Raw genomic sequence first — 26407 nt, forward strand, 5'->3', positions numbered from 1 at the left:
TTTTTATTAGCATTCGGAAAACACTCAATGGAACAGACTACAAAGATACAAGGAGTTTTATTTGTCACATGCATATCAATACTAAAGTAAAGAATGCAGTGACATTTAATGTAACATCCTTCAAATAGCAGCCTTGAAGGATCACGTAGGGAAACAGCAATGGACAAGCCTACATTTTATTTATTTATTTATTTATTTGTTTGTTTGTTTGTTTATTTATTAAGTGGTAATGAATGACTATATAATTTTTAGCAAATCACAGAAGCCAATATTGTATTCAAGCTGTTTATTAAAGTACTGTGATCTTAAACACAGCTTTGGATTGAATCATCAAAGTGCAAAAGTAGTACAAAACTAAATCTATTCACTCCCTATAACTAGTCTTTCTTGTCAAACCACAGACATAATTCATCAACTCTATCTTGCTCTATAAGTAAGAAGGTTATTTGACTTCATCCCAGGAAAGTGCTAAGAAATTCATTGTAAGATATCTTGCCCGACATGTCCTTGTCAAAGAAAGAAGTGACATGGAAGAGCTCTTCTTCTGTTAGATTAACACTGTAATGTCTTAGAACCTGTAGAAATGACATGAACAATGAAAGGGGATGAATGAAAATGATAAAAATGGCACAAAATTAACCAAACTGTTAAGTTAAAATGTCAAGTCGATGCAACAGCTACTTTTCCACAATGAAAAATGAAAAACAAAGATTACTTTTCTGAAGTCTTGGAGAGAAATCTTCCTACTGCGGTCTTTGTCAAAGGACACAAAGGACTGCCTCATGGATCTCCAAAATTGTTTAACAGGACCACATATCCTAAGCATGGCCTCCGCACACTGAGAGGTCAGTGGTCCAGCATTCAACTGGCAACACAGGAACAGCAACAAGAATATTAGGTTACATCACGTATCTGCGAGATACACATTTACAAACTTTCTTCTTTTTTTTCCATCTTACTGGCATCTTTGGAAGTTGGAGTTTATTCCTGCTGAGCAAACTGGTGACCAGAGGTCTATGCGGGAGGACAAAGTGACGCAGGAAGTCCGAGTAACGAATGCATCCATTACTCGTCACTTCATATTTTGCCATCAACTGCTCAAATTCCAGTGGACTCATCTGAATATGGAGGTCCTCCATGACACCTTAGACACAAATAAAAGCACATTCACCACCATTCAGTGCAATTCAATGAAAAGCACACATCTGGCTGCTTTGACCACTGGACACCTGAATTGGCACACCTGGGCTGTGATTGGGCGAAATATAAATCCGAAGCAGATATCCACTACTATGACAAAGACTGCTTATTTTCTTCATGATATGTCTTGTAAACCATAGCAGACAGACATCATGCAGACATGATAACAAGGTTAAAACCTTCAATTTCACAGGAGGTGGACTTTAAAACAAATGTGAAGTCTCAAAGTAAATCTTCACTCAACTGTATGCTGCTGGCAAGTTTTCCTCCTCATGAGGGCAGTAACTTTCATGCCTGACGACTCTATAAGTACTATTCAACCATACCTAAAAAGGTTCCAATTTCAATCTCCCCACGTCTATCGGGGTCCACCTCCCTGCATCTCCTCTGGATCATCTTCCAGCAGCTTTGAATTTGGCCTCTAATCCTCCTGTTCACAGTCTCTCCATTTGGGGAAGATGCTGTCTTCGCCCCCGCTGAATGTGGTCGCTTGGTCTGTTTAGGGACCTCCGTTGCCTATGGCGACACAAGTGGAGATGCATGTTCATACCCTCTTCAGAAATTTTGGAGCATTCTTTAACTACTGATGCAACCAACAGGATTTTGGTTGCACTTTAACAGCATATCATAGTTAATACATTCTATAGAAGAGCAACAGTTTCGCAATTATTTTCAAGGTACTTTGTGAAGAGCTCCATAACTGTTTACCTTGTTAGATCTGATGAAGCAGGAGGCAGTTTTAGGACGTTTGAGGATGCCTGCTTTAGAGTCAGGTGATAATGGTGCTGGTGATGTGGGTCCTTGCCCTTCTTGAGGAACATGATCATCAAGCTCTTTCCCACTGAACTTAGTCAGAAACTCATGGAACTCCAGGTTACCATAAGCGTTGACTGGCAAAATGTTCCACAAATTCTCAAACTGAATGAATTGAAACACAATTAAACAAAACCTAATGAGTCACTTCTCTAGCATTTACCTGTCATTTTTAGTCTAAGGTGCCGGCGTGAATGTAGGAGAGTGTACCTGCTCACTGGTGAGCCTCATGAAATGTCGATCACAGATCTGCTTGAAGTCTTGCTTGGAGATTATGTTTATGTGAGCATAATCAAGGGCCACCATCTCTTTGGTGATCACATAGAGACGTGTAGATACTACGTCTTTAATTCGTCCCAGGATCTCATTGATGGAAAGTGGACGGGCTTGACTAGGGAAGTGAACCTTCTGTAATTTTTCCAGCCATTCGTCCGCTGTCTATTCAGTGACACACACACGCACACACACCATACAGATTTAAGTGTGAATAAAATCATGTTACACATTATTGTCTCAAATCTAATTATAATGCAGGTTGATTATGACTCGTCTACAATATTACTTATTTTCTTCTTTTTTCTCTCTTCACCTCTTCCCTGTTGAACTTAAACGTCTCAAGGAACTGTCTCCAGTTCACCGTGCCATTTCCCTCCTGTCTGACCTTCAGCTTCATCAGTAAGTGATTAAATTGCCGATCAGACAGTCTAAAGCAGAAGTGGTCCAAGACTCGTCGAAACTCCAGTGGTGAAACGACTCCGCGTCCTGTCTTATCAAAAGCTGAAAAGGCCTGTGACACACTTATGGTATTACGTAAAGGTATTTATGTAACCAAAATCATTTATCACTCAGTGAAGCATTTGTCATCACAAACTGTGATGTGATGGTCTCATCATACCTTATGAAGATGATCAGGGGCATCAGTTACAACCTCTCTGATTCTCTGCAAGGCTCTGTCTGGACTTAGATCTTCAACACTCTGGGGAGACTGGGCTGAATGTCTGGTAAAGGAAGAGTCAGCCGAAAGACTTTATTCAAGACCTCTGACAAAATTATTTGGGAAGTCCTTGTACAACATTATCTTGCTATACAGTAAGTGCAATTTAATAGAACTAATAGCACATTATTATAACAGTCTTTGATTGTATTGTAGCATTACATTGCATTTCTTGACTTCAAAATAAATACGCTAATTTCTGAAAGCATGTTTGATTTGTCATTGCATGGTAATACAAACTGAATCTTAGATAAATTATATAGGGTTGCGTACAGATAGAGGAACTATATTCATACAGTATATTACATAATGATTAATGTTATTGCTTGAAACTATTTTGTCTGGCCTTGGCTGACCTAAGGTCCTGTGAGATTGCATCCCTGCAGGGTGGGGATGCCACTCTGTCCACGTGTTGCTCCAGTTGAATATCCAGCTCTTCTTCTGTAACGGGAGGTTCTAACAAATGGTCCTGTCCCTCAGGCACCACATGCAGCGTCTCAAAGAACTCGGTCTGGGTCAGGTAGCCTTTCCCTCCTTTATCATATCTGTTCAAAGCCGTTTGGAGAGATCAAATGTTACCACTGTAGCTTTATTACATATCACCATATCAACAATGTATCTTAGGTTCAAATGGATGTTTATACTGTATAATTTAGTACTGTATCAATTTAATCCCACCTACCTCATCCACAGTTTCTCAAAGTCTCTGGGCGTGATTGGTAAAGAGTATTTGAAGAGATGACGTCTCAAATCGAGTTTGCGGATAATGGCGTCACCATCTTCATTAAAGTGGCAGAAGTCCTACAAAAAAACAAATGTCTACTTATTCTTTGTTCAGTTGTCCGATGCTATTTTGTGGATCCTTTAAATATTTCTGGACAGTTCTGAACAAGCAGCACAAACCTTTGAAATCTCATGCCAGCGATGATGTATGTCTGCTACCAGATGAGCATGAACTTGTTCACAGGCTAAATCAAGCAACTGGTCAGGTCTAGATGGATGTCCCACACTGTCACAAGGCTCTCCACTTTCAGGTCTGGCCAACAAATTTACACAACTGGTAGCACACTTGGTAGCACAACTCTAATAGCAATGTGGTCTTTTTCAGAATATGTAAAAAACATTTTTCAATTAAATCTAAAAAATCTGAAAAACTTTTTTTCTGTGGTTAATTAAGTATGTTTCAGATGTACTGTGGGTTACAGTACTTGAACAACATCTCTGTAAATGTACAAATGTATCTAAACATTATTCTGTGGTGCACTCAATATATTTTTTAATAATGTGCAGGGCACTTCAAATGGGCCTGCCATGATTCTGCTACTGCTGACTGATCATGGTGTGTCAAGCTGTGGAATGCTCACTTTTTGACTGACAAGATGGCTGCTTCCTCCTTGCTATTGCGATGGACTATGTCGAAGAACTCTGCATAGTTCAGTGTTGCACCATTTTGAAAACCCATGAGGTCTAGAAGCCGTTGGTACTCCTTTTCCTTGATGACAAATTGGAGACTGTCAAAGAGTGCCCTGAAATCCTTCCAGTTGACCACACCATCGCGGTTTTTATCCATCACACGGAAAGCAGAGAGGGCATCCTGGGAACAGGAACGTGGAATTGAAGTTTCATTACTTTCCATCTCTGGACTGGACCAAGATACTTGGTGCACATGGAGATGGAAACTTCACACAACTGCCTTGACACTCGCAATTACAAATCAACGGTATGATGATATTTGTCTAAGGACTGCCAGACTACATTGACTATAACAATATTTGACTGAAAGCTACCCCATGGAATTCTGTAATTTTCTTCTTGAGCTGCTGCAGGCATTCTTCTGCTGAAATGAGGCTGGATGGCATCCCTTTCGAATTTTCCCTTTCTACCTCATGATTCCTCTCCTTGGCTGTGCTTTCTGCAAAGACAGGTCAACTTGGTTAGACATGTTTCACATGGGCAAAAAGTCTGCTGTAAGGCTGGGATTATACTTGCCGTTAGACCAAACGTAAGCGTATGCGACCGTGTGCGACCTGCTGTGTCCTGTGTACAGACTCGCTGCAGCATTACGCACCTTACTGGAGGTCTTCACCAGGGGGAGACTAGCCTAATATCAGATGTGGATGTGGCCATGTGCCATTGTTTACTCTCATGATTGCCCCCAGCTTTGATGTTGATAATGCATCTTGCAGTCACTTTCTTTTGGCAATGATCGCCCCCTACTTTCTTGTCAGTATTGCATCTCGCGGACGCGTCGTGGTCGCTTGCGACGACGTGCACGACCGACGCACCAAACTACCGCAAAATACGCGAGGCAGCCATGATGCGTACACGAACGCGTTGTCTACAGCAAGTCTAAACGTGCCTTAACACTCATAAGAGGAAAGTATTTGATTTACAAATGGACTAAATTTGATGCTATCGTTGTGGATATACAGTATGTTTCAAGCAAATGAAAGTCGTGACTGAAATTAAATGTCACCAGTTCTTTGACAATAATTATGAATATTCTGCTGATTTGGCACTGCAATACACACCACCGATGTTTAGTGTTGCACAGCCCTGCCCCCTGCTGGCCAATGTTAACTTGTTTGTGGAAATTTCAAGCATAGACTTACTTTCAAATTTGGCCACAAAGTCAAAGTGTGGTATTTGTCCGTTGTGAAACCCAAGAGCTTGAGTGAGAGTTTGAAATTGTGGTTTGTCCAGCATAATCCTGCAGTCATCTAGAATCTATCAATGACACATACAGGGTGAACACACATTGCTTAGAGTCTACTGTAATCTACTATCTTACTTTGTTCTTGACAAAGTCTCTGTTTATGCTCAGATTGCTCACCTTATTAAAATCTCCAAGAGTGAGGATTGCTTTTGGGCCTCCTCTTGACATATTCAGACAGTCCTGCAGGCTTACTCCACGGCCATCCAGGCCATCTTTGAGTTTCTTAAGGACAACATCTTGTAATGCCTGTCCCTTCAGTTTCTTGAGGTGAGCATGATAAGCACTTCCAGTCCTGCAATTCATTTTAACCATATTTGACCAAGTTTTAAAATGTATCATACCCTTTCATTCCACCAGATTATCCAGTGGCCTTGAGCTAACTAGTGCTATCTACCACAGCTGCATGCACAACATTATTATTTTTTCTTCACATCAGATCTAGAGTATGAATCTACATAATTTTACCTCTGGAAAAGGCTCAGGGAGCCGTGAGTACTGGTGTCTTCAGCACTGATGTTCTGAATGCCTAAGCCTTTCAGGAACTTCTTATAATTGATCCCTCCAGAATCTTTGAAGTTTACACACAGCCTGAGGAGGGAAAAATAGGCAACATGTTTATGAATGAACTTGAATTACACAGTGCAGGCATCTGGAAAAAGACAAAGTCTCACGTTTCAAAATGACTGTCAGATACAGGCAATCCATATTGTTGAACAACCCTCTTGAGTTCCACAGAACTGACAGTTCCATTTTGGGTATGGTCAAGTTGGTCGAGAAGATTCAGGACTGCATCCAGCTGTTCCGACAGTCTGTCCCTCAAAATGGTCTCCACCTGTGTCAGTCAGCATACATTTAGTTTGTATGACACTCATTTAATTAATCAAAGTCTTCAATTAGTTCAATTAGTAATTAGTCATTTAATCGATCATATATTACTGTATTCCATGTATGAACTGCAACGGAGGTTGTGCTCTGATCAGTTGGACTCCTCACTCTCAAATTATTCCTTTGCTTTTGTATTTCCTGTAGACCAAACACTGCTTGTGGCTGTGCTGCTGACTACACATAAACATATCTGTGAGCAGTTTGTGTTAAATTGTCAACAACAGAACAGATCCCTTTATCTTATTGGCACTATTGTCTTTTTCTAACCCGTTGAATGATTACCATTGGTCTTGATGTTGGATGATTTTGACAGAGCTCGATGAATTGGCCGTAATTGATAACTCCAGAGCATTTAGGATCTAGAAGATCAACAAGGCCTTTGAATTGCTCGTCTGTCAGACGAAAGGTGAGGCCTTCAACCACTCTTCGCAGCTCACTCCATGGAAGGACTCCAGTTTTATTCTGTGGAAAGAGAACAAAATGCATATTATTTATTATATAAAACTAAAAGCATGTAGACTGTGAAACCATGAATGTACTTTACTACCTCGTCAAAGATCTGAAAGCCCCGTTTGAGTAGAGTGTGAACCTGCTGAACTTGATGTTGGAGCTTTGGCAGGATTCCCTCAACACCCATTTTGTCAGGCATCACAGGAGCACTCCACTTCCTGAAAGAAACAGACAGACATGGTAAAGGCCATTTTTGCTGCTGCTATTCTTTGCTAAGATGAGGGTGATGAGACAACTTGTTGCCCACCTTTCTGACAAGGCCTGCTGCCTGTCTTGGAATAAGGCTAGAAACTGGCTCCAGGATACAGGCTCAGTAGTTTGTACTCCAAACCTGGGTCACACATGGGGGCATATCATTGTCAGTTGCAAGTATGCCAATATGCAATAAAATGCAAATCCCTGTTATAAATGTGTTCATGTAATTATACCTGTTTAAAAGTCCACCGAAAATTCGCTCATTCATAGGAAAAATGAAACTACTGAGGACTGACTTTAGATCCTCTGGAGAAATCAAACCACTTCCACTGATATCAAATGCATGAAGAGCCTTCTGAACAAGATTGTAGTTCATGCTCATCTGTGCCAGGAATACAAATAAAATGAAACACAATTCTAATCACAACTTACTACATCAATATATATGTTAATGCCGACAATAAAGACCAGGATCTTACTTTTTTCAGAAATTTTGTCTGGATTTCATCAAAGTTATCCTCATTCCTATCTGTGTCAGCCCAAGCAGTTTTTATACTTCGGTTTGTTCTTCTCATTCGATCACAGACATCCCAGTTCAAAGCTGCAAAAACGTATATGTTATCTTAAGTTCCAACAGACTTTTACTTTAGATTCACAACCTTAACAAAATATTGACTGTGACCTAATTAAGCACTGCTGCAAACAACGTGACGCGTTTCCTTTACCAGAACAACAGCATCCTACCTTGCTGAACACATTCTGGTGTTTTCTTGTGATAATTTTCACAGTCAATACCAAGTCTTTCAAGAAATTCCTTGTAGAATACTGTTTCTGTATTGCTGGTGCTATAGTGAGACCAAAGTCTGTTTGGGAGAAAGTACAACACTTGAGAGGCATCATAGAAAACATTTGAGATCTGAGACTTATAAATCTAGCACAGAAATTAAAGGATTAGTTCCGAATTTTAGACCTAATTTCCAACTTAGCCAGTGTGATATAGGTCAGTGGAGACCGTTTCTAGCATATTTCATCCAGTCCTTCTACTAGTTGCAGGGTTCGGTGCTAGGCTAGCGCAAGTCACGGCATGTGGCAGTCTGCCACTAAAACAGTCTTACCCACTCCACAGGACACCCAAGACAAATCAATTATAATGTCAGACTATGGATGTACATGTCTGTGTTGACAGAATAATGTCAACACAATGAATAATCTATTTGTCTCAGGCATTCTGTGGAGTATGGGTATGCCTGTTTTTAGTGACCCTGGCTAAGTTGGAAATGAGGTCCTATGTCCAGAATTCCAAACTACTCCTTTAAAGCAGAGCAAATCAAAGACACAAATGGATCACATAAGTATGGAATTATACCGTATCTAAGTAATACAAAATAGGCTTTCTTATTGTAAACTCATTATTTGTTTTACAGTAAACTTTAATAACACTGACAGTGTCCATGGTGAGGCCATCCATCATGGGTGCAAACACTGCCCCGTAAACAATAGCACACAACCACATTTATGACCTGTTTGGGTGTCCATGGAAACTTAAACACAATAGTTTTTTTTTTTTTTTTTTCATTATATGCAATTTGTTGTTCCAACTATACAGTATGTGTGACATGCTGCAAACATAGTTTGTCACCACAATATGGGTTTATTACCAGGCCTACCTCTGAAAATCATGGTCACTGAGAGGAAAGCAGTACGCCTCTAAGACTCTTCTGAACTCATGCTTCTGAATCTGTCCATCAAGGTTGAAGTCAAATAAACGGAAAGCTCGTGTAACATTCTTCAAATTGCTTCCAATCTATTAAAACAAATTCAAATTATAAATGGAAAGTCATACAGAGTCCTATTCTGTTTTTGGTAAAAAAAAAACAGAATGTGCTATGTTTGTGCTGTTTCAAAGAGTATACAAACCTGGTCTTTTAGGTTGCACTGCAGTTCCCCCAGGGTCTGGTTTTGTTGATTCTTACAAATGTTGGGGATTCTGTATGAACATGCAAAACACTGGATTGAGTGTGCTTTTACAATACAAGAACGCATAATGGTCAAGATCCTTCATTTAGACTAGATTAGATTAGATTAGATTCAACTTTAGTGTCATTGTGCAGAGTACAACGAAATGCAGTTTGTGTCTAACCAAAAGTGCAGAAAAGCAGAAAAGGGCAATGTGATATACAAAGTATAAAAGGGTGGCGCATAGACAGTACAAGAAATATAGTGCAGTGCAGACGGTAGTAAGTATAAATAGCAGTTGCCTTATAAGAGCAGAATAAATAGCCGCTATGTAATAAGAGCAATGTATGAATAGCATGTAGGCCTACAAATATGCGCGGACATGTAGGCCTACTAATTTGCAGTAGCCTACCTCTGCTTAGCTGATGGAATCTTGCAGTATTTCCTGAGGAATTCCATATAGGCTACACTACCATTAGCTCTCTTTGGAACCTGAAGAAATGAAGTAATAAAGGACAAGAAATCACACTGTATAAACGCAAACGGTTTCTAATATGAGAATAATACGGAAGGAATCATGCTTCAAACCTTGGTTAGCAGCATTTCAAATTGGGCCTGAGTGAGAGTGATAAGAAAATGCTCAATGACACGCCTGAATTCCCCTTTGGTAATGGTGGAGTTACCCTCCAAGTCAAATGCTTGAAAGGCTGCCTTTAAGTCATCTTTCTTGTCCTCAACCTTCTGAGCAAACATTCTTTCAATGTCTGTCAGTGTTAGGTTTTCATCTGCAACAGACTGAACTGAAGTGGCTGGAGAGAAACAACATGTCATAAAACTTTTTGGTCCAATGGCTCAAGCCTGTAACAATCTACTTGAGCTAAACTCTTATTAAGTGACGGCTAAAGATACTAAATTAATTTAGATACAGTTATTCTATATCAATGTATCTTAGGCTACTGCTTTTTAGTAGCCATGCTTTCCTCACTGTGTTAGGTGCAATTTACAGAATGGGTTCTCACCAGAGTCAGATCTGAGGTCACTAGCTCTGGAATCCCTACTCTGGGACAGGCAGCAGTGGGAGCTCCTGACCCTAGGGACCATCAACAATCCCCTCGAAATAGGCCTCAACTCCGAAAGACCAGCGTTCAGGGGGCCCACATACATGATTGTTAATTACCTAAGTCTGAGCAGACACACACAAGAAAGCAATCAGTAGGATTTAGCTGAATAGTAGGCTAGGCCTATGCATGACCATTTAGCCCACTAACGAATCCACATCATCCCCCACATCATCGATTTCGATTAACATTTCATTCATTCATTCATTCAACCTTTATTTATTCTCGGAGAGTCATTGAGGGTAGCCCTCATTTTCAATAAAATAATAAAATAATAAAGCAGATAATGATAGCTTAGAAACGAATTGCAGCTAGGCTAGTTCAGCGATTAGTTAGGTGGGCCTACCTTATCTGTCAAAGTGAAGCTTCTTCACTATTGTCACGGGACATCATTCCTCCATTTCTCAACGTGTGAAACGTGTTGTTATCCTCTTCTGATGAAAATGTATCTCCACATTCAAAAAATGAGCAAGCATCACATAATGGAGACAAAATAATGCCCGTTTCCTATTCGTCCTACTAGAATTAGCAAGGTTGTGACAATTTTAGCGAATGATTTGCCTTGAATGGTACTAAACACATTGTAACTTGAAAGGACGCTTAATGGTTGCCATAGAGACCAGCTAGCGGCGTAATCCCGCCTGGTCTTGCAACTAAAGATTCTAGGATCTCCGCTCTAGAATTTTAGCTTGCAACTCTGTAAACAAATATTCTAGTAAGCGTTCTAAGCAGGGGGGGCTCCAAACTTTTGCTAATCACCTGGATTTTTTGGAATGTTGATCAATAAAATAGGTTGGGAAACGATGTTGAAAATAATCTGCATTGTGTAGCCTTGTTAAGAATGTCAGACAGCTGTTATAGTCGCCTATTTCTTTTTATTATTATTATTATTATTATTATTATTATTATTAGGCCTATTAAGGTGCTTTCCTTGTGTTCTGAAGAAATACAGAAAAAAGAACAGTGCAACCTAGAAAATGGCACAATAGGACTCGGGATCATGACGTGAAAACTTCGCGGGCACAGGCATATTGGCAGCCTCACTCCTATGGTGCCTTCATGTGCTATGGTAATTATGGTAAATACCAAAAGCCGAGGTCAAAAATGCACATGAACACCATCTCATGTGGTATTTTCCACTGGGCAACTCGTAGAATATTTTGATGGACGAGTTGCCGAGATGAGATAACCTTTGACATTTTCAACATGGCGGAGAGCAACGGAAGAGTTGTGAATGATAACATTGTTTACTACTAAACATTGTTTGCTACTGTTAGCAGATGTTTTTCTGCAGCCTATACAATGTTGTGTCATTGACAATTGTAATATAATGCTTTGACACTCAGTGTACATTTTTAAAAAGCTGTTATGGTTTGGTATTGCCTACCCAGAGCTATATGCTAGCTAGTGATGAGTGACCGGTAATTTACTCATTTCCTAACAGTACGTCAACAAAGCACTTGAACACAACACACTGGTAACTACCAGGTCACAAATGGAAAATACCATCTTTTCCATAGCACGTGAATGCAGCACTAGTTTACTATGGATTTCTACTCCCACCTATTGTGTTCCTGTTACATAGTTTTTGCCTTCTTGGTCGTATGTTGCTGTGTAGTGGGGTGTAACAACACAACCCACGATCGCAAGAGGAAAATAATCGCTAATAGGCCCGACTATATTTCTGCTTCTTGTCTTCTGCATCTGAATGAATGGATATTACGTTCGGTGCGCTACCAACAGGCGGCTATATTCCTAATGCAAGGCGTGAGCCCGAGCCCTATACGACCGTGATGATTTGTCTGGTGTCAACATGGGGAAAAAACCCACCTTCGCTCACTTGAGGTCACAGCAATCCATCATGAAGACCTTGAACTTGGGTTAGTTAACATTCAATAATGGATATTTGATCAATCCTTCACTGAAAGCATGCTAACATCCAGTTCCACTCCAAGCTATTCTGCCTAGACTATGAACACCTGCAAATGATTGTGCGTGCCCTCTGATGTCACATAACACTCAGAAAAGAATTGCCTACACTCAAAAGACTCCACTCTTACACAGGTCCTTGGCCTTTTCGGTATAGTCACATCAAGATTTGCCAAATCTGAGAAGTGGTAGATAGCATATCCATCAAATAGGCTACAGCAATCGTCAATATGGTATATTTTGACACTTTGAAGCTGATGGAGATAGACAACCATAGAAAAAGGATTCGCCAATGCTATCTACCATCCTTTTTGTCCCTTGAGCAAATGGGAGGCAACTTTCCTCTCATTTAAGGTTGGCCTACAGGCCTACGCCTGTGGTTCAAAGTCTAGACTTACACTGACAACTTATCATTTCTAGTGATCGACTGGCGATATCATAGAGATATTTTTGCTCTAAAGCATTATACATTTCTAGCATCAAGATGTTCGAAACGAAAAACGGATGGAATATCTCAGTCGCCGGTTGTGGTTTCATGGGTGTTTACTACGTTGGCGTGGGGAGCTGTTTACAGGAAAGAGCCAGATATTTACTTGATGGTGCTACCAAGATTTATGGAGCCTCGTCGGGTGCCTTGTTTGGGGCTATAATTGTATGTAAAATACCAATGGGTAAGTATCTAATGATGGCACTGAATGAGCAGAATGTAGAAATATTGCTAAGATATAGACAAAAGGTTAAAGTTTCATTCGTATGTTTATGAGCAGAACCAGCCATAGATAGCCTACAGTATGCGCACATTGACTGAGCTGCAATGCATAGAATATTTATTCTGTAGCCTATTGACTGATCTCTAATTACTACTTTATGATTATGTGTGAAACACATTTGGTTCCTCAAAAAAAAATAAAAAAAAAATAGGCTCACTGGTTGAGAATCAATCACTTGTCTGACCAACGTCAGTCAGGCTTATCAAAGCGTTTTTCACATGTAGCCTATATTATGTCAACCAATCAGGGATGGGAGAATTACATCACCCTCAGGTAAATGCCTGCATTTCCCCTCAATAATTCTGCCAGAGGAAAATGGCCATGTTGATTCTGGTGGTCTAGGTTGTGCATGTGCATTTACTATTTAACATGCATGTACATTTATTTTGGCATTGTTGTCCCATTTCTCTGTGAAACAAATGTCCATGAAACCTAGTGTTACCTTACACGTAGTACAGTGCTTTTGTCTGCCAATGAATTCTTTTCAAATTGGAACTAGTAAAAGTAAAATTCTTGTGATGCAATCCAACAGGCAACCCTGATAATCAAATAAAACAAGTGTGAAAAATGAGTGCAGTAACAGTAACAGTAAACCTATCCTTAAGGCAAAGCCTGTGCCATCATGATGGAGATGGCCAAACAGGCTGGCAGGCGAAGACTCGGTGCTTTGCACCCTTCATTCAACCTGCTGAAAATGGTTCAGGACTTTCTGGACCGTGAGTTACCAGACGATGCCCATCTGCTCGCCAGTGGCCAACTCGGTATATCCTTGACTCGAGTGTCTGATGGAAAGAACTTGCTGGTGACCCATTTTGACTCCAAGGAAGAGCTCATTCAGGTAGTGTGGAATGTACTGTATCAATCAGATCTGAACAACATGATGCTGCCATAAATGAAGTTACATAACCCCATGACTCATAATGACGCATGCTCACTATATGCAGTTTTGTTTTGAGGAGATGTACATACTTCATGTGTTACTTGATCTGATTACCATTGCATTTATTATATTTTGTCTGCATATTATCATGCTAAATGTGTATTGATTTGTATGTCTAGGCTCTGGTTTGCAGTTGTTTTTTCCCACCGTTTTGTGGCTGGATGCCTCCCTCCTTCCGTGGCAGAGTAAGTGTGAGATGTTCTAGCTTGGATGATAACAGACTGTAAAAGATAGGAACAGTTATATAATAGCTTTTCCTGCGATTGTGAAACAAAGCTGCTGATGTTTTTATAATCACCCACATTATTACTCTTTGCGTTGACAAAGAATCCAAAACTCTAGCAACTAATCGAAAAACTATTTTTCAGAAACAGCTAATTTGAATGGCCTAGTTAAATAAGTGGACAGTTTTAAGACAGTTTTTATATTTTGCCTGGCTACTTGAGGGAGAAGCCCATTTGGATACTGTGTCTAACGACAGTAGTCTCACATCAATGCTTTCTTTTCACATTCCTTCAGCGGTACATTGATGGTGCAATCAGTGACAACATGCCCTTTTGGAAGCTGAAGAACACCATCACTGTTTCGCCATTCTCTGGTGAGAGTGACATTAGCCCACGCGAGAGTCCATTTTACTATCATGAGGTTCAGTACAACAATGTCAGCTTGTACGTGAACTTCAACAATATGTATCGGGTGGCCAGTGTTTTCCTGCCCCCAGACGCTGAGGTAATTATTTTTACTACTAGTATAATGTTATTGTTACACTTCACATACTGTACCTGTATTGTACAAACAGCCTATGTTGTTCGTACCGCATACATTTATTCTGCTCTTATAATGTTACTGTTCATGTTACTGTTCATACACTGCACACTGTAAACCATGCCTCTTGCTTAACTGTACTACTGTCTAGCAGCACTATGTCATAATACTGTTTACACTGCTACTTAGGGTGTGTAAGTAAACAAAACGCTTAACTACGTGCGTTTCATTCTGTGTGGATTCTTCCCATCACTTACATCTGTCATTTACGCATGATGGGGGGAGTTACATGTTTTGGGAGGAGCAACCCCAAATTCTGGGCATTTCTTATACAACTCTTGCGTGCATTCTACCATGGATTAAGCACCTTTCCAGCTATGCGCTCCGGAGGGCTGTATTAAGGTCAAGCGCCACCACAAGGTGAAACAGCATATTGCTCGATGTCGGCGGTGGGCCTAGTTCTAAACACATGTAGGCTAAACAGAATGTTACAAATTAACATAACAGTGTCGAATTTGATGCTTAATAAGCTGATACAGCTTCATGTTTCTCCCCACTACAGTGTCACATGGTGGCATATTTCCCGACATTACTTGGCTACATTGTTAAGTGGTGAAAATCTTGCTAACTAGAAATTCAATTCCGAGGAATTACAAGAGGGGATGCAGTGGCTAGTTTGTTGGTGGGGGTATTGAGCTGGCTGTTGGCTGGTTGGTAGGGTAATTGTAATACCTGCAAAGGTGCTTTTGGAGTAACCAAATTTGAAACTTGCATGACGAGGTGTTCTTGAGATATCATACTCATACATAAGGTGTTTTGACCTTGATATTTGACCTTTGACCTCCAACATCAATTCTATTCATCTTTGAGTCCATACAAACACTCATACCAAATTTAAAGAAACACTTCACCGTTTTTTCATATTAAACTACGTTATTCCCCTAATTAAGACGAGTTGATACATACCTTTCACGTTTCAATGCATGCACTCACTGGCTCTGGCGCGCAGCGCAACTTTGATAGCACTTAGCTAGCCCAATGCATTCTTTAGGATCCAAACAGAGATGAAGTTAGAAGCGACCAAACGCCTCCATGTTTTCCCTATTAAAATACAGTTACACGAGTAGTCACACGACCAAGTATGGTGAGACAAAATAAAACGTGGTGCATTTCTAAGCAGGTAAGAGGGATAACTATATTGTGTGGCCCAGTAATATCCTCACTCTTGCACTTTCAGTTTCACTTTGGAGTGAGGATATTACTGCGCAGAGTCTAAGTGCTCCCAATATTATTCCGCCACACAATATAGTTATCCCTTTTACCTGCTTAGAAATGCAGAGAATCCCCCCCTAATTGCATAGTTGTCTCTACTTACACTCTGCACAATGACAGTAAAGTTGAATCTAATCTAATCTAAGAAGTAAATACAAGGTGTTGTTGTTGATGAATGTTCACCTTTAATAGCAGTTAAGTAAAGATAGTGATGATCTACCTAGGTTCTGGGACAAATGTGTCGAGATGGATACAGAGATACATTACAATTCCTGCATGAGAACAGTAAGTATATGCCAAATGTGAATTATTGCTTTATTTACGGTACAAAAAAATCAATATATTTTAGTAGTAGTTTAGTAGCTTTACATGTGTTGGTGTTTTCCATCCGCTAAAAAAAAACAATCATGTTTCAGACCTTTTGAAGATGGACCTACTACCAGAGCTGTCTTTGACTGAGGTCCCTCTCACACCCATGGCCCGGAATGAATTGAAGCAGCTGCTAGACTCTAAAAATAAAGAAATTAATTGTAATGTCATAAAGCCAAACAACAGTCATGTTGAACATAAGCATCACCGGCAAGAGAAAGAGACTACAAACATACTTCCGGTTCCTATTGAAAAAGGTAAAGGGCAGAGATGTGTACTCTAGAACATTACTTCCAGTCACTAAAACACAATGCTCAGCCAGTAACATTAAAACATCGATGAAAGAATTCATTTCTTGAATATAGCATACGAGAATAAAAATTGGGACTGATATAATCAGAAGGGGTGAATAATGGATGTGATGGATGGTTGAGCACCCAGCCATAAGAAAAGTGCTTGAATCACCAAGCCACAAGGAAAATGTATACCGTGTCTGATGTGATGTGACCTATGTGTATGTTCCTTAGTGATTTCTGAGTCATGTAAGGAGATGGATGGTCCATATGCCGCAGCAAAAGAGTATGTTTTTGTGCGGGTGTTGGTCGAGATCCTGATGCTGTGCATTCTGCCTGTGGAGTTTGCCTTTGCCTTTGTTTACAGGTATGATGGCAAATCTGCCAAGAGAGGGCATGTGATTTAAGGGCTGCAATATTTTTTAAAAATCTATTTGACTGCTAGAACAGCAGTCTCACTTGGTTGCACTGTCAATCATTTTTTGTATATTTTCACATAATGCTGTACAGTATTTGTAACTTGACATGTTGATATATTAGACTGATCGAGTGGGCCCCAGAGATGACCTCAGATTTGCAGTGGATGTGCAGTCTAATCTGGGACCTTTGTAAAATGATACACAGTGGAACACTTCCAAACGGGTACAAAACTTTCCATCTTACACTTACAAGAAATGTATTTCCTACTTAGTTCAGAGAGGATTTTAAATAGAGATTGTTTTCCTTCACTTTCTTTGCAGAAATGAGGTTCAACAGAAGAGCAGTCATGTGTCTTGTCATGATCTACAGGCACTATCCTCTCGAAGTCTGTCTGAATGGGACGACTCTGATGTACCACCTCTGTATCCCTCCCCACTAGTATGCCATAGTACATTCAAGGGAAAAAAATGAAGAGCTTGTCACATTATTTGTAAAAAATGTAGCTTGTACATGAATGCACTAAAATGGTTTGTGGGCATCAAAACAGTATTATGAGTAACTGTTAAAAAAGACATTCTGGACTAAAGACAGGGGAGAGAACAGTTATTTGTGATGTTTAGCATCAATTGTGGGTCATTATACTGAGCACATTCAATTCCTACCATAATCTGCCATGCACACATCTCCCAGATAGATTACTACTCAGAGGCTTCTAATGCATTTTAACCCTTGTAAAGTGATCATATTTTTGATACACAACAGGTTCCCAGGTCTGGTGAACTCACCATTTGACTTTAGTCATAACAATTTATGTAAAAAAAAAATACTTAACAAATGAATCAATTATCAATGATAGACATAATTTATGGCTCATATTTGCAATTAACCACATTTATGATCATATGATAAATTTGTATGTGTGTGTTTGTGAACATTCCATTATAAAAAAGGTGAAAAAAATGTTTTTTTTGGTCGTTATTGGTGCTTATTTCTTAGAACTAAATCAGAACAGGTGAAAGTGATTAAAATGTAACAATTTTGTTACTTTGTGTGGGAATAGCAGGTGCAGAAAGTACCGTGAGCAATCATTGAAAAAAAGTTCACAGAAAGTGAGCCAATGCTAATGAGTTTGAAGAAAAGTTTGAAGAAAGTCTTTCCGCAAACATTGAGAACTGGTCCCACCGACCCAAACACCTTGCAAGGGTTAAGTAGTAGAAATACTCTGATTCTTTTTTTTTAGATGAATTAGTGGTCTTGCTGCAAGGCATCCATCTATTGTTATCCGTTGCCCGTTTTTGAGAACACCTCTTCTCCTAGCGTTTGAGCTATCAACGCGGTTCAAACACTAAAAAACAGACCCGATCCGGTGTAGGTTGCTTGTTAATAAATTGTACTTACTTACTTTACTTAATGTCGGATGGCTGCCGGTTGTCGTTTTTCCGGTATTCCCGTTTTTAGACCCTTATAGTTCCACCATGCTCCACCAGAGGCGTTTCCCCATTGAAATGAATGGGGGACTGTTCAGGCATTTACATCACTGCCCCCTAGTGAGCAAGTCCACTCTTGCAGCTCCTCCACCGAGATGCACATTTCTAGTATATCCGTGCACTCTTTAAAAGCAAAACAAACTCTTTAACCACAAAAGCAAATAGAAAAACATATTGCCTCACACCAACAATCCACATGAAATGAATGAATAAACACCCTAGTCACTGCAATTACTGCAAAAGTATTTTAATGAACAGAAATGAAATAAAAAATAAAAAAGAGAAAAAAAATAAAAAATAAAATAGCACCCATATCCACACCAAAAAAAGGCTTGTAATCTAAACCAGTCTTCAACAGTTGGTTAAATTGTACCTGGCAATGATTATCAGTAAACATGGGCTCTGGATCAGAAGCAGTAAAGTGGTGTTAAGTGTCCATTCCATAAAAGGGCATCTAAATATTCATTCAGTTTACACAGACCACTATGTGCTAGTTGTGCTTGTATATTTTATTTCATACCTTTTTTTAACAAGAGATAAGATTATAATACTATCCTTGTATTGAGTGCTGGCTTTTATGCACTACAGAAGTCTGGATGTAGACTCTAGCTCCGGTTCAAACATCTGATGAATATTTAGACACACTCAAGCAGGCTTGGCCAGTCTTAACTGCACGTTACCACTTGCAGAACACAGCCCAGTGCTTCAGAGACTATCAATCCAGCCATGTGTGTTAGACTGCAGATGTATTATTTCTTTAGGGATAAAAGGCAACCGTTTCTTTAAGACTTCCTAATACCCTAGGGGCCTTGGCTGATTACACCTTCATAATTGTTTTTTTAAATTCACAAAATTAATCTACATTTTATTTCACTACAGTTACAGTTGTCTAATTGCATAAACTAAGAAATGTGAACACAATGTTGTGTTGTACTTGTAACGTGCCACAGAAATGTTCAACAGCATAAACCTTTATGCTTCAACATTTGCAGCAACCAGCACATAAACAAACTCAACATGAAACAGTCATTTAAATAGTGAACATTTTCCAAAGAGCGCAACACAATCAAGTATTATTCCCTGATTTATGATAACATTAAAAATATAGCAGTGCTGAACCAGCCACAAAGGAAACAAGATTTCTACACCAGTATGAGGTGACAACTTAAGTATCATGCCAATCAAATGTAACATTACTTCCATAGTTTAAAAATGGGAAAACATTGTTTTCATTCATTAAAAAAGGGAAAATATTTTTTTTGCTGCTTAAAAAAATGTTACTTACCATTATCAAAAAGCCAATGTTTTAAAAATGCACCACTCAACAGAAAAAAAGCTACTTCCTAAAACCAACTAGTTTAAATTCAAGGTACAAATTGTGGAATCCATACAGTTTTTCTAGGTAATTTCTGTTAAAAGGGGCATTTGTTTCCAAGAGTCTTCAGCTGGTGTACTGAGGTACAGATAATTGCAAAAGTAAGGAAAGAGGTTGAAGATGGAGTTGATACAGCCTCTCTCAGTCTTGGACCTTGGCCCATCATACCCCACTCTCCATTCAGACGCCAGAAGACTCCTATTCGTCCAATAGACTTGATTCAAATGAGGATAGTTCCAGGTTCCATGAAAACCCAGCTTGATTGAACACTCACATAAATGGGACCCAGGTCAAGAGATACTCCATTTTCAACAGGAGAGCACCATTGGCTATTCCTCGGAAATGACTCACAAGCAAACCACTATTTAGTCTGGGTTTGAGCCGATCCGAATTCAGTTTCGGATTATGAGGTGCTTATGTCCGGTATCTGGTCATCAAAGGTTTGAGTCATCCACCCGCCGTCGGGTACCAGTCCTTCCGCTGCTGGGGGAGTGGAGGCCTTCTCTGCAGAGTCTGGAAACGGTCAGATGGAAACAGTGTGAGCCACGAATGTGGTGCAAACTCTTGACGTCTGCGTGAATTGGTCCTGGAGAGTTGAACTTACCCATCTCTGCATTAGCCGGTACGTTAGAGAAGGTGCAATGACCATTGCTCTGTCCTGCCTCCGCTTCATTACCGGCCCCTGGCTCACCATACGCACCGCCATAAGCTGCTTCGTAACCTGGGTCGTACTGCTCCTCTTTGACAGCCATCTTCTTGGCATCCTCTGTTACCACACACAAACACACAGACACACACGCCGCATAATAAGAATATGGCTGATAACGATGCAAACCACACCGATTTCTATATCCACAAGCGTATCATCCTTACCTTTGGCCAATCCGAGGTCGAAGCTATAACTGACTTCTTGCACTTCTTTTGCCTTTCCTTGACCCTTCAGTTGGTCTCGTAACTCCCTCAGCTTGATATAGAAGTGCACTTTGTCCTGGGCACGTGGAAATTGTGCGCACCGAGCACTAGAAGAAGGCATCAGGTACAAGGCCTGCAAAGTGTTGGTAGAAGACGATGGTTATAGAAAGAGATGCTTTTTTTTTCCAAAAGACAATAAAAGTAACCTAAGCTGTTCTTAGTTGTCAGGAAGATATTTTACCGTTTCACAGTCGGGAATCTTTTGAGGCTGCAAGCCAAAGTCAAGCTTCTTTGGCTTCTTCCCAAAGATCTCCCTGCAGAACATCTCAAAAATACCTTTAATAGATGGATATTAGAAAGGGATATGTGAATACAAACACAGTTTCACCTTCAAACAAAACAACTGAGGGCAAACCTCAATTTCCATGCAATACTTAAGACTTACATTTTCCATTGAATACTGCTATGAGAGGCTTGAATATCTTTAGTTTCTCAACCAAAATTTTGCCTCCCTCCCTGAGTTCTTTGCTAAAAAAGAAAGAAAGAACAAATAATATAACACCAACGTACAAACACAAAGAAAGAATTTGCTAAAGTAGATTTCTTTAACAACTGCTTTAGCACTCACGTTGAGAGATCTTTGCTTCCTGGGGTGGCCCTGGCTACCATATTTGTGAAACCAATTCCATATTTCTCAGGTAAGGTCTCATCAGCCATGTGATTGAGTAGCTGATCTGTGAATCCGGAAAGGAACAGGCACTTCCCTAGTAGGGGAGAAAAAAAAAATCAGCACTTTCCAAATTCATTGCCATATTTTCCATCAAGGACTAGAGGCTATTACCCTCCAAAAATACACAAAACTTACAGAAATGGTTTCCTGGACCAGGGAACCATCTTCCAATGTAAGCTGCCATTAGTCCAGGGTTTATTCCAATCTTGAGTAGTTCACGTGAAACAAACACATCATAATCATATCCACATGAACACATTTACAGCAGCCCTAAACCTTCAGAAATAGTACCCGGTACCCATCAGGAAAAGTTCACATTACAGAACTCGTATGAAGATTTGCTGTAAACCATTCAGCCTAATCACAATAGTGTATCATGCCATTATTATCCATATGCGGTGCACATTAATAACTGAATTGTTTTTTGTTCCTAAGGAGATTGGACTGAAATGTTATCTGCAATGTAAGCCTGCTGAGCTGTTAAGAAGACGTGAACACATTGACTTTCAAAGAACTAGATAATGTTACAGCAATTCAGAACTTCAGATTATCAGATTATTAATCAAAATCAAGTAATAATTTTAAACATATACAACTTACAATCACATAGTCCAGATTCTGCTTAAGGATGTCTGGAAGTGTCTTGGTCATGACCTCCTCCTCGGACATGCCTTTGAATCGATCCACTTTCCTCCTCACTTTCTTGAATGTCTCATCGATCTTCTCCTGACCGCCCTCACCCTCTGTAGCACCCTTATCCAGCTTGGCCTTTTTAGGCTTTGGGCCTGGTTTGGCTTTTGGTTCGGCCTTTGCTTTGGGTGGCGGTTTAGGCTTTGGCTCCGGTTTAGGCTTGGGCTCTTTGGGTTGACGCCCTCGCTTGCCCTTGGCTGGTGCTTCAGAGAAAAACAACAAATTTTGATAATCAAGTCAACAATATGTACTTCTATAACACATCTGTTAGCACCCCAGGTATCAAATATGAACATTAACCATTCAAGGCATCTCAACGTAGTAAATACATTTTTACTAGTCAGTTAAAACAAGAAAATGCCCACCTTGCTGAGGAGCTTGTTGGACCATGGCCAGTGGGTTGCCAGGCATCTCCATCATACCCCCATTTTCCATGGCGCCGTCCATATAGTGTCCACCGTTTGCCAAGTGAGGGTACTGGGACTGTAACGTCTGCAGGTGCTGCTGTGCAGCGTGTACCCTGTTCACACAAGAGCACAAACCATTTCCATGAATAACGCTGACAGAGCTCAACTACTTAAGAACGGTCATTTCTAAAGTTCCTCGGGCACTGTCAAAAAACACGTCAATGTCAGAAATAATCTCACGTTTTCCTGTAAAAAGTACAGAATGCAGGATTTGTTGACAACAAAAGGTAGTAACAATAGTGAGTGGGAATTAAAAAGACAGGTTGAATACAAAAACATCAGGAAACATGTTTCAATGTACTTATGAGCATTAAAAATGTAATGCAAGTCTAGAGAGATTTTTTGATGACAACAAAAATACAAACTGCACCTCAGAGACCTTACAATCTCACTCATGTGAATGAATGAAATGTCAGTGATAAAATAAAAATCGTGATGTCAAAATATGCTACTCGAAAACATACTCCTTTTCCTATTCTCTGAAAGTGGATATGAAATGATGTGCTAATGGAGTCAAACAATATGAATATGACCAACAACGTTTTAGCATACTACAATTATCCCTAACATAATCATTAACATCCGCATAAAAACACGACCAGGAACACCCATTTCACAACTTTACTCTTTTCAGATTCAGTAAGTATGGCGATAAATGTAGTCTATTTATGAATGCACTTAAGACCTTTCCAAAGAATTGGAGGCCAAATGGAGGGAACTGCACGATCCTGTGCCACTGGTTGACAAAGGGGTGAACACTCACCAGTTTTGAAGATATTCCGAGGGGACAGGCACAGATCCATAACGCCTCTCTTCCATCTTTTAAGGGGGATGTCAAATTAGTTCATATGAGTATCACTGTCATATTGCAAAATTGGAGGGAATAAACTAATCCTGGGAGTGGATCATTATTATCTAGGAGATACTTTGGTTAACGATAACGTTATTTCAAGTTGCTAAGTCAACAAGCTACATTGCTTAACTGTCTTAACTGAGCAATTTAGGGCAAGTGGGGTTTTACTTGTTTCTACTAAAGTAGTCTACTGACTCGTAAATGAAAACAATGCAGCGCATATTGCAAACAACATTATTTTTTAAAGGGCCCTTTCTAAACACTGCGAGTCAACACAGTCGACATTAGCTTTAACTTCTCGTAACGTCATGTCCTCCATTGATGCTGTTCGCTAATTTCGGCTAACCTAGCATAGACAACGAAACAGTGAGTAAACGGGCAGTTTACTCAGGGGTTTCCGATTCTTAGCGAATACAATATATCTTCATGCCTAGTTATTTCTATTATCAAATGGTTAAGGATATCCCAGATTGCATTATCTTTCCCACCAGTGGCATAGTTACTTGAAGAAATGAATGGGTTTCCATAATGATTATGTTAGCTAACACCAGCTATCCAGCTAGCAATTTTGCTTACTGGCAAGATAGCTCAATGGGGTCACCAATAATAAATAATACATACCGTTAATCGTTCAACAATACTTGTTAATATACATGCAGAAAATCAAGGTATAATTCCTCAAAATGGTGTGTTAGCTTGGGGAATCCGCTAGCGACCAACAACCATACAATTCAACAAAGAGGCTGAAAGGAGCAAATCAACTTTGACACGAAGACGTACCAAGTGAAAAACAGGGTGTAATATTTCCGGAAACATGATCATTTTTGCATTGTAACGATGTAAGGGTAAATGGAAGAGGGGAAATGAAACTCTTACTGATATAATTGTATAGCTACATTGATTTTGAAAGAATGACAATATATATTTTTTTTCTTTTCTTAATTTGACCGACGAACTGTAAACACACACACCCATGTTGATCTTGGTTTGATCTACACAGACATTCGAACTCGTGGCCCGTCTCTCATTGGCTACATTAGATGACTACTGCTTACTGCATATTTAAGTAGGCTAGCTAGATCATTTAAGATAAACTTTAATGTCCCAAAAGAGGGAAAATTGTCTTGGGCAGGTAAGTCGCATGATGCGTAACATAGAACACACAAGAGACTTGACACAGACATACATTGCAGAAACAAGACATTGCATTGCTGTTCCATAACATAACAGAACAGGAACAACATATTGTAAAGGAACAACATATTGTAAAGCTTTATAATATCCATGGACCTAAAGTGGAACCCCCACAAGTGTTCCTTATAGATCAGTGGTGGAACCTCAGCACAAATGTTGATGGACAGGTCTGAATTCAGTTCTTGTATAATATTTGCAGATAAGGTCCAAGAGGTGCTGGTTCATACATTGACAATTGACATTTCATAATGACATTAGCCTATCCATGTCACCCACTTTTTAAAAATTATTTTTTATTTTATTTTATTTTTACCATAGCCTACACAATCTTCAAAACGATAGCCATAGTCATGTTGGCATCAAATTAAAGCTTTTTGCATTCAGAAATAAATGATGAATTCGGAAAAAAATCTTCAGATACGTCTTAGGCCTACTCCACAAATATTCTTGAGAGTTGCCTTAGTAGGCCTATTCTGTGTTCCTGTGCTAGTTTTGGGACTTTCAAGGCATTACATATAATTAATTAATTGATTCTCTTAGAGTTATTGTTATATTTCTATGGTTTTGTTTATTTCTTATTGATATTTGATATGTTTGTTGATTTTTATTACCATCTTGTCTAGGCCTGCCAACTTTTTTTTTAAAAAGTCACAGTAAGACAAAACTGTCTGCTGAATGCCATAACCATAACCTAAACTTTACACAAGGCGAGGCACTACATACGAGAAGTGTCAGTTGTCTCTAAAGGGTATTATTTTTTTGTATTGCAAGTTTTCAGTGGTTTCATTTCCTGATGAGTGAGTCATATAATAATGAGCGGCATTGTGACATTTATTGGGAGAGAATGAGGAAACTGAAGAGGAAACTTGAAAAGGAAAAGTCATAATGACACATTATTATTATTATTATTATCATTGCTGTTGTTGTTGATGTTGTTGTTGTTGTTGCTCTTCTTCTTCTTCTTCTTCTGTTGTTGTTGTTGTTGTTGTTCTATCTAAGACATGCAGTGTGCACTGTTCTTCTGTTTGATAGCATATGGGAGTTATTGTTCATGTGCTCCACGCTGACTGTAATCCATTTTGTTGCAGGCCTGAGGGTCCAGGAGTACCCTAATACAGAGCAGGTGTTCCACACTCTCTATGCACCATCATATTGTGCGCTCTGATGAAGTGGAGAAATGTTTCTTCTACACAGATTTTAAGCATACTGGATTACCATCTCATATGCAGGTGAGAACAAATTTCTTCCCAGCCAAGGAAAGATTCCCATATTTCTTAAAGCAACACTAAAGAGTTTTTGTACCTTAAAATAATGTTTCCAAAATCGTTTCAGTGCTTCATCAACTCGTAATAGGGTGAATGGCCCTTCTGCATTCGCTTCGCGGCCCTCTATAAGCTATAACTGCACTATGTAAATTTACCAGATTGGGTAGATTGGGTAGCCGTTCTGTAGTATGATGGAATAAGACATAAGAAACTACAAATTTGACTTGCTTCAATGTTGCAATACATCACAGGCCTACATTCATAAAATGCAACATAGCCTACTCTACCT

General features: G+C 39.6%; 3 protein-coding genes across 7 annotated transcripts; 1 reads left to right on the plus strand and 2 right to left on the minus strand.

Moving 5' to 3' along the window:
- Positions 1-271: 271 nt before the first annotated feature.
- efcab6 (EF-hand calcium binding domain 6) lies at positions 272-10969 on the minus strand. 3 transcript variants are annotated; one of them, XM_062548387.1, is made up of 30 exons: positions 10734-10969; positions 10289-10452; positions 9858-10078; positions 9682-9761; positions 9231-9300; positions 8981-9117; positions 8058-8176; positions 7793-7914; positions 7547-7695; positions 7366-7449; positions 7156-7276; positions 6891-7070; positions 6660-6746; positions 6395-6555; positions 6189-6311; positions 5841-6015; positions 5620-5734; positions 4795-4919; positions 4372-4601; positions 3911-4043; positions 3690-3808; positions 3364-3552; positions 2909-3011; positions 2603-2800; positions 2224-2451; positions 1909-2118; positions 1527-1716; positions 960-1144; positions 716-865; positions 272-575 (listed from the first exon to the last, which is right to left on the minus strand). In XM_062548387.1, the coding sequence occupies exons 2-30, from the start codon at positions 10431-10433 to the stop codon at positions 453-455; spliced, it is 4272 nt and encodes a 1423-aa protein (XP_062404371.1). In that variant the 5' UTR covers positions 10434-10452; positions 10734-10969; the 3' UTR covers positions 272-452. The 3 variants fall into 3 exon arrangements, with proteins under 3 accessions (XP_062404371.1, XP_062404370.1, XP_062404369.1); XM_062548386.1 differs by having other exon boundaries at positions 3911-4016; positions 6660-6782; XM_062548385.1 differs by having other exon boundaries at positions 6660-6782.
- Positions 10970-12092: 1123 nt separating this feature from the next.
- Positions 12093-18084, plus strand: LOC134093977 (patatin-like phospholipase domain-containing protein 2). Of its 2 annotated transcripts, none has more exons than XM_062547318.1 (9): positions 12093-12267; positions 13692-13924; positions 14146-14211; positions 14546-14755; positions 16288-16348; positions 16480-16689; positions 16960-17092; positions 17266-17367; positions 17466-18084. In XM_062547318.1, exons 1-9 carry the CDS (start codon positions 12201-12203, stop codon positions 17614-17616), a joined length of 1233 nt encoding a protein of 410 aa, XP_062403302.1. In that variant the 5' UTR covers positions 12093-12200; the 3' UTR covers positions 17617-18084. The 2 variants fall into 2 exon arrangements, with proteins under 2 accessions (XP_062403302.1, XP_062403300.1); XM_062547316.1 differs by lacking the exon at positions 12093-12267 and adding an exon at positions 12685-12987.
- Positions 18085-18869: 785 nt separating this feature from the next.
- On the minus strand, positions 18870-24417 carry tdg.1 (thymine DNA glycosylase, tandem duplicate 1). 2 transcript variants are annotated; one of them, XM_062547880.1, is made up of 11 exons: positions 24281-24399; positions 23570-23625; positions 22705-22859; positions 22250-22542; positions 21785-21854; positions 21548-21683; positions 21365-21447; positions 21161-21255; positions 20881-21052; positions 20612-20773; positions 18870-20520 (listed from the first exon to the last, which is right to left on the minus strand). In XM_062547880.1, exons 2-11 carry the CDS (start codon positions 23623-23625, stop codon positions 20411-20413), a joined length of 1332 nt encoding a protein of 443 aa, XP_062403864.1. In that variant the 5' UTR covers positions 24281-24399; the 3' UTR covers positions 18870-20410. The 2 variants fall into 2 exon arrangements, with proteins under 2 accessions (XP_062403864.1, XP_062403866.1); XM_062547882.1 differs by lacking the exon at positions 23570-23625 and having other exon boundaries at positions 24281-24417.
- Between the last annotated feature and the right edge of the window lie 1990 nt (positions 24418-26407).

The sequence above is a fragment of the Sardina pilchardus genome, chromosome 10 (genome assembly GCF_963854185.1).
Source record: "Sardina pilchardus chromosome 10, fSarPil1.1, whole genome shotgun sequence".
Taxonomy (NCBI): domain Eukaryota; kingdom Metazoa; phylum Chordata; class Actinopteri; order Clupeiformes; family Clupeidae; genus Sardina; species Sardina pilchardus.